Below are 8,190 nucleotides of genomic sequence, written 5' to 3'. Positions count from 1 at the left end.
ACCAATTATAATTCAAGAATAATTCAATGTATGATTCGAGTATAATTTCCCTTAAATATATATATATTTGATATCTTCAATTTATTTCAAACGCGTTCAAATTTGGCTGAATTCGCCCAATTTATCTCAAATGCCTTCAGATGCGTTTAAACAGGCTTGCAAGCACAACGGATCCGTAAGCGTCAAGGGCAAGGGTCGGCAGGTATAAGGGGTCGGCAGGCATAAGGGGTCGGCAGGCATAAGGGGTCCGCAAGCGTCAAGGGTCGGCAGGTATGACGAGGACCGAAGCGCTCCGCATGTGGCTAATGACTATGTGATATGGCAGGCGGGAGGCATTTCTCATGATTATGGCACAGACTCGCATTCGGCTAGTGTTGTTGTGGTTTCAGGATGATGTCATACTCGGGAGGCATCCCCGCTCAATGAAGTGGAGTTGATGTTGCGTGAGGCCCCCTCATAATGAAACGAATTGGCACCCGCACCGTGTTAATGATTGCTTGGATGAAGCATGAGGCGCCCCTCATATTAAAAACGATTTGGCACCCGCACCTTGTTAATGATTGTTTGGATGAAGCATGAGGCGCCCCTCATAATAAAAAGAATTGGCACCCCGCACCTTCTTATTGATTGTTTGGATTGAGCATGAGGCGCCCCTCATAATGAAAACGAATTGGCACCCCGTATTTGGCTAATGGATTTTTTATGATGCTCGAGAGGCACCCCTGGCTAGAGGTTTTTTGATGGAGCGGGGTGGCGCCGACCAATCAGGAGCCAGCATTCCCTCTCACCCTCGGCAATGTATCTAGCTGCTGAGGCCGGAATCACTCATTCAGCCGGTGTCGCTGAAGGAGACTCCATGCTCCTCTTCGATCCGATCTCAGGTAAGTGCAATTTTCTTTGATTTCTTTGCAAATTTCACTAACATTTCTTTTCTTCCACTGTGTTTAGGGAAAAACTGTGCCCGTGTGTCCTGCTGCAGCTGTCATCACAGCGAGCGTGTGGATATTGGTGCCAGTGTTCTTCATCTGAAGACAACAAACTCTTCTCCGGATAAGTCGTTTTCGCATTTTACTTTCATTAGCTTTGTGTTGCTTTGACGTGTATACGTTTTGTTGTCACCATCATCGTTGTTGTTCGGCACTGGCATCACAATGCCTGCTTTGCTTCGATATTAGCTTTGTGTTGCTTTGACGTGTTTACGTTTTGTTGTCACCATCATCGTTGTGGTTCGGCACTGGCATCACAATGCCTGCTTTGCTTCGATGTTAGCTCTGTGTTGTTTTGACGTGCTTACGTCTTGTTGTCACCATCATCATTGTTGTCGTTGTTGTTCGGCATTTGGTATCACAATGCCTTCTTCGCCTTGATGTTAGCTTTGTGTTGTTTTGACGTGCTTACGTCTTGTTGTCACCATCATCATTGTTGTTCGACATTTGGCATCACAATGCCTGCTCCGCTTCGTTGTTGGACTATTGCCCCGAGGGTTTCATCCATCGATGCGTCGTTAGGTCAGGTTAGGATCCGTCGTGGATCGCTTGCAAACTTCTTATGATGAAGGAACATTCCAATGTTGGATCAATCTCGGATCAATCAAATGAAAAAGACAGCGATAGATTAGTCTGTCTGTCGCCACCTCTGTTCGTCTGTCGGTCCAACCACTCGTCGGTCCGTCTTTTCATCGATCGATCGATGGACGAATCGTTGGTTCGGTCGGTCGATCGATCGGGGAACGGGCTCGGGCGCTTTCTGTCGCTGTCGTTGCGCTTTTCCCTGTTGTCTTCGATTTCTGCTCCAATTCCGTCTCGGATGCTGGAGCTCAGGCTGATTCACTGTCTCCGATTGCTTCTTCTCATTATTACTATTCTCCCACATCTGTCTGCCTGCCTGCGAAGCAGATTCGGCCGCTCCGACAATGACGGCAAGCGGGTCCACCGCCTCCACCATAACCAGAATCGACAACACCGGGGACGGGATACCGTTGAAGACCGTTTTTCTGTTCGCGGTATCGATGCCGGCGGCAAGTGCGACATCAGATGCTACCGGGGTTTCCGTCTCGCCCAACTTTCCTAATTTTCCACAATCGCGGCCTTTTCTCCGCGATTCCATTTTGAATCCATGTCGCGCCGCGATACCTGGACAGCTAGCAGTGCCTCAGTCAGCGATTCAGCTCAGGTGGCGGGGGTCGTATTCTCAATCCACTCGAGGAGCTCGGTGAAGCGAGGAGTCTACATTCGAGATTCGAGCGTAGATCGGACACCGAACCTGTCAGCTTTACTCGGGTTGCCGGAAGCCTCGACTCTGTAGATATTACGCACTGGCGCAAAACGCTAGTCAGTAGCTCTGAATCGGAAAATCATCATCATGTTCCCTTAGGAGTCGCAGCTCCCAATATCGGTGCAGAAATTGTGTCGATGGGAATGGGTCTCTCGCTCTTCTGGGCCCGAGCGAGCATCAGCGAATGGCGGGCGTATTGATTCTCGAACGTTCGCGCGGGAAGAGAGCGCCCGGCTTCTGGGAGTGCTCTGATGAACGGGAGCTGATGGAATTGACAACTCGATGAGTGAACACTCAGAACGAGAACTCAATCAGTCGTATGCTCACCAATGTGGCCAAGAAATTAGGGACATCACCTACTCCGTGAACGAAGGACCCACGAGGCTGAACCTGAGACTCACATGACGTTTCGCGTGATTCGGTCTCCGGGAGCAATGTTGTCATACTCAATCCGTGACTTACCTGAGTTATCAATGCAGAGATGAGCCGCGTTCTCCTTTCCCTTCGGAGACTCCATCCACTCCTTCCGCAGTACCGAGGAGCAAAACGGCCACTCCATTTGCTCCTTGAACAAGTGTTATATTTCTGCCAGCGAGAAACTCATTCGACTCAGGCTCTGCGAGGATATCGAAATTCCAGAGCCCCATCCATAGCCCGAGTGCTCGCCAGTTATCGCCGCTCAAGACGCTAATTGAGTTCTCTCGATTCCTGCTGCTCCTCCTCTTCATAACTGGATCGCCCCGATCGAGACCGAGGTATGTGTAGGGGTTCTCCCTGTGGATTACTACTCGAATACGTTCTCAATTCTCGGGTACTGGTTTATTCTCGGGCACACGCGTCCTGCTCGGACGCTGGCCGTTCAAGTACTGTCTTCTCCCAACACATGCACGTCGACTCGCTTCGCTACGTTCACGGCATGGTTCTACTTCCCCTACAGTTCGTCCACTGCTACCATACTAAATGCCCTCATTTACTACCTCGCTCACTCATCTATTGAGTACACGCTATTCTCGTTACCTCCTTACGTTATTATTTATTTTTATCATATAAAGTATGATTCCGGACTCGATCACTTTAAACTTCGCAACATCACATGATGCTGCACGCAATCTCTCTGGAAAAATCCCCGCTTCCAACAACGATAACACTTGATAGTGTCGATCTTCGCTGCACAGCAGCGAGCAAAGTTTCCGAACTCGTGACAATAGTAGCATTCATTTGTTCGGGCTGGACAAGCCGGGTCACCTCGGCGGTGGGTGAACCCCCAGCAGTCGACACACCGTTGTTGTTCGACTCGTGTACGTTCATCCCCTGCTTCTTGATGCTCGTTTTCGATGCGCTCGCGACGCTCGATATCGCGTTGATTCGGTTCTTGAACCTCGAGAACCGGTCGCTCCGGATTCATTTCGGTGTCCTCGCCGTCATCGTCGATACGGGCAACTCGGGAACTTCCAAAACCTGGGCGACGCCGCACAGTGGGCCAAATGGCCAAATTAGGTGGAAACAATTATTTTACACTTCGAATCCGACGCTGCTTGTCTAATTCGATGTTCCGAAGCTCGAGATACACGAATTCGGAGCTCCGCTCAGTACAAACCCCGCGTATCACGGAACCGGAGCTCGTGAGACGAAATCATGCGGATGGAAAACTCCCTCTCCCCCCTTGACAAACTTCTCATATGATCTAGCTCTCGTGTTCTATGCCTTGGGTCGGAGCTCGGAATTTCTCAAAAGGGAAGCCAGGAGCTGGTCTGGCGCCTTTTCGAGAAGGAGACAACAAGACACTACTGTCTGTCTCTTTTTCTATCACAACGATGAGATGCTTGCCCGGATTCATTGATGCTTAAGTATCAACGAAACAAACAAACGAGTTCATCGCGGCCTCGACGGCATTTCTTGTGCTTCTTGCGAAGCTTCGAAATAATACGACTGACTTCATGCCTCAAATCTCGTCGGTCGATCAAATGGCACTCTTCCACGCTGTCCACGCATTGCGAAAAAATCCATCGTATAAGTGAATATGGACCGTTGTCATCCGGATACTGACGCCAAATATCGAAAAATTGAACCCGCGGCACAGAAATCTCGATTCCTGAAAAGAGCGACTTAGTCTCGAAGGTCTTACGATCCCCCTGTTTGGGGCATTAGAACTCGAGAAGCGCTACGAAGCGCGGTCTCTCAATAACTTTTCTGGGAAGTTTAGAGCCGAAACCCGAATTCGGTGTCATGAGTACTTCTGGATTTCGAGTGACTTCGACCGTTGGGAGCTTTAGTCTGTCCGGATGATGTTCGTAATGGCTTTGGCCGTGCGTCGAGACGACAGTTTCCTCGGGCGAAAGCTGCAAAGAATCGACCCGGCACCGCAACGAGGAGTTATCTATTGCAGCTTGCAGTAATCGACAGGCGTTTGGATTCGGATCAAGACAATAAAACTTGATGTCGTCTGCGAAGATCAAATATTCGACCCCTGGTGGAACAATTCGACCAATGTCAAGCGCGAAGATCGCATTCAGGATCGATGAGAATCTGACGGGAGTTTCCAGGGCGAGCCTCCATCAGTCGCATGAAGCGGAATGAGGCTTGCGCTACACTGTAAGATATCGAGGAGAAAGTTTTGAGCGACAAAGCCGATCTTCTGCTGCTCGATAGGTCGATTTATTTCGTTAAGTTCACCCGCTCGAAGCTCTTCGTAATCCCTCTGCATGGGGTTGATGGGGGCACAAGCGTCAAGCTTCCTCACTACGAAGAGCTGTCCCTCTCCCGAAGAGCGTTCCCCGCAGCTCTCGCGAGGCTCTCTCAGATGAGCTTCTGAGCTTTTTTCACGGAAAACGTAATTTTCGAGTTCTTCTGATCGTCGTGCCGTAATTAGGATGCGTAGTTCCAGCATTCCCTGCTGATACTGCCGTCGGTTTGTCTGTCCTCTTGTCTGTCCTCAGTGTGTCAGCGAATGAGAAGCGAAGCAGAAATCGTTTCACTTTCTTCGGCCGGCATTCGTCAGTGCATTCGGTAAGCGTCGGTGGTGGCTTTTGGAATCCTGTGTTCCCCGCGTGACTTCCACTCTGCTGTTCTCCCCTTCAACTGCGAATTGGGAAAGAGAATCTGTAGTTGTTGTAGTAGTAGTAGCTTCTGCTGCTGCCGCTGCTGGCACAGTGACCCCCTTCCGGGAAGAGGGGAGTCTTGGTATCTCTTCGCAGCGCCCGGCGTGGACTTCGCTATTAGAGCGGCGACGTCCGACTGCTTCGGTTGTCTCCTCGGAAAATTTTTCCAACTCCTCATCGCGAACGTCACGGCTCTAGTGTGTGAAGTCGGTCTTCAGCAACGTACCGCGAAAAACACGAGGGAGCTTCGCTCACGGCACCGCCGACGATCTCCAAAAAGTTCCTCGCTCCTCTCTGGATCCCCTCGACTTTCTGCGAAATTTGTGCTGCTCGGAGGATACGTGAAGCTACAATTGACAGCAGCGCATCATCGAAATCTCATCACGTAGAGGTAGGGTTCAACAGGAGCGCGGCGTGAGGCGACCCGCGCGGTGGTCCATTGAGTTTTCCCTCGTTTTATGTGGTCCATCAGCTGAGCGCTTGGTGAACACCGTTACTTTCACCGTTAGCAATGACTCATTCTGTCAGGTTACAGCTTTCTTGCTCTACAGAATCATTTCGCCGCTCGTCCGAAATGGGTCACTTCGACACTTAAACTCATTCCAACTCGGCACGCGGAGCCCGACTTGCAGTTTCGTTGCGGCAGCTGCCGAAACCAATACTTCTTCGAGCGTCATGAAGTCAGGAGCAGCTTCGCGAGGATGCGGGGTCATTTTCCCCGAATTCGTCGCGGCCGTAAAGCGTGAATTCGCCTCGGAGTCGGTGACTTCAGAATTAACGGCGCACTTCGCGCTTGGATGTTTCCGAAAATACATCCAAAGACGGTCGATTTCAAATGCGTCACAAGAGCAAACTAGTCCATATATATGATGACCCACTTGATTCACACCCTCGGTTACGAGACAGAAGACGCTGCTGGACAAAGTCGCGGACAAAACACTATCGATTCTTAGAACCGCGTGAATTACGTGAGCCCGGTTCTCGCCCTCCGGCGACTTTCGGGCTGCGCGACTCCAGCAGAAGGCTTATCGATTCGTTCTTTTTCGTTCCAGGAAAATGCTTTGGAGTTGCTAGTCACAAATCCGTAAACTATTCGTGAGGCGAGAAAGCGTCGAAACCGCTCTTACACCACCGGCAACAATGCGTGTATCATTCGTCGTGGCTCTCGGCCTCGTGAGTTTTTCACAAGCTCTGGATCACGTGAAATTCGGAGCCAGCCGCGTCATCCAACCGAATCCTTGTGCGCACGAGCGTACGGCGAAGAGGGTGTCTGCATGTTTGCTTGGGACTGCCTCAATTTGAGTGGAACTCACATTACCTTCTGTCACGATCGATTCTACTACGGGAGCTGCTGCAAGCTTCCCGAGGGCGTTCGAGCTCCGAACCGGAGTCCACCCGGCTACCGTAATCCGCCGTCCAATCATCTCGATGCATCGACTCGCCGACCTGTCAGAACGACGACACCGGACGCGATCGAAGTTCAATTCGGAGAAGACGTGGCCACCTCCAGACCGCCCGTCGTAGAGGTGCAGTTTCCAAGGGATCCAACGCCGAAACCCACGATACCACCGGCCATTCCGACGCTCTATCCTATAGTTCCCCCCACAACGCAACGGAGACCGATAGTTGTGCACAACCACCACAAGAAGCCCGGCCAGTTCCCGCTGAAGGGCACCACTGTTCCCCCCACCCCGCGTCCTCGACCCACTGAAGAGGTGACCACGATGGCCATCACCGAGGTGCCGACAGGCAACCCGACGTGGATAGTCGCCGACGAGGCGGACAAAAACGGTCGTCCCACCACAACTCCTGAAGCTCTGGAGGATTCGAGTCCGGTGGCAACCAAGCCAGATTCTGTCGAGACGACTCAACGACAAGCGATCGCAGAAACGACGATCCGGACCTCGGAAGAAACAACCACCGCGCCCCCATTGACTACAACAGCGGCTGCCGAGACATCGACGACTTTTTCCTCAGCCGATGTGACCACAACGACGGCCGCTGCCGCGGCTGATATCGAGGCAACCCCCGCTGTCAAAGAGCCAGAGACAGCAAGCCCAGAAGCTGACCTTCCGACGACGCCTTCCTCCACGACAACAACCACGCCAACAGCAACGACGACAGCAGAACCTCAAGCTCCATCGGAGAGCGTATCGGGGAGTGCTGACAATGCTCCCGTTTCCACGGAAGCGGGACCGATCGTTGAAAGTACGTCAACGCCGCAGCCCGCGAGTAGCGAAATTCCTCATATGAGCTCTGAGAGTCCATCGTCCGCGTCGAGTGATCCGACGGAAGAAACCGTGACCCCCACGAAAGCAGTTCCGTCAGTACCGGCCACCGCAGTGAGCGACCCGGTTACGGAATCGACGACGACAACGTCGACCACCACCACTACTCAAGCGGTAGAGACTACGACCGAATACGATCCAATCGAAGCGATTTGTGGGATGCCCAAGAGTTTCGCCTCGGCGCGCATTGTTGGTGGCGAGCTCACTCGTTTCGGAAAATGGCCGTGGATGATATCTCTCCGTCAACGCAAGAAGAACTCTTTCGTGCACAAGTGTGGGGCCGCCCTCTTGAACGAGTACTGGGCCGTGTCGGCAGCTCATTGCGTTCACAACGTTTCCCCCAACGATATTCTGCTCAGACTGGGTGAATACGATCTCAGTGGACACGATAAGGAACCTCTGGGACACATTGAGCGACGAGTCCAAATAGTGGCCACTCATCCAAGATTCGATGCGCACACATTTGAATACGATTTGGCTCTGATGAGATTCTACGAGCCGGTAACGTTCGCGGATAATATAATTCCGAT

General features: G+C 51.8%; 1 protein-coding gene across 1 annotated transcript; it reads left to right on the top strand.

Moving 5' to 3' along the window:
• Nucleotides 1–6,533: 6,533 nt before the first annotated feature.
• Nucleotides 6,534–8,182, top strand: LOC100897874 (serine proteinase stubble-like; the record flags this gene model as incomplete). The annotated part of the gene is made up of 1 exon (XM_003740106.2): nt 6,534–8,182. A coding segment is annotated over exon 1 (1,536 nt), but the record flags the coding sequence as incomplete, so codon positions are not given.
• Nucleotides 8,183–8,190: the final 8 nt, after the last annotated feature.

The sequence above is a fragment of the Galendromus occidentalis genome, unplaced genomic scaffold (genome assembly GCF_000255335.2).
Source record: "Galendromus occidentalis unplaced genomic scaffold, Mocc_1.1 scf7180000076730, whole genome shotgun sequence".
Taxonomy (NCBI): domain Eukaryota; kingdom Metazoa; phylum Arthropoda; class Arachnida; order Mesostigmata; family Phytoseiidae; genus Galendromus; species Galendromus occidentalis.
This window is presented reverse-complemented; position numbering and strand designations above follow the sequence as displayed.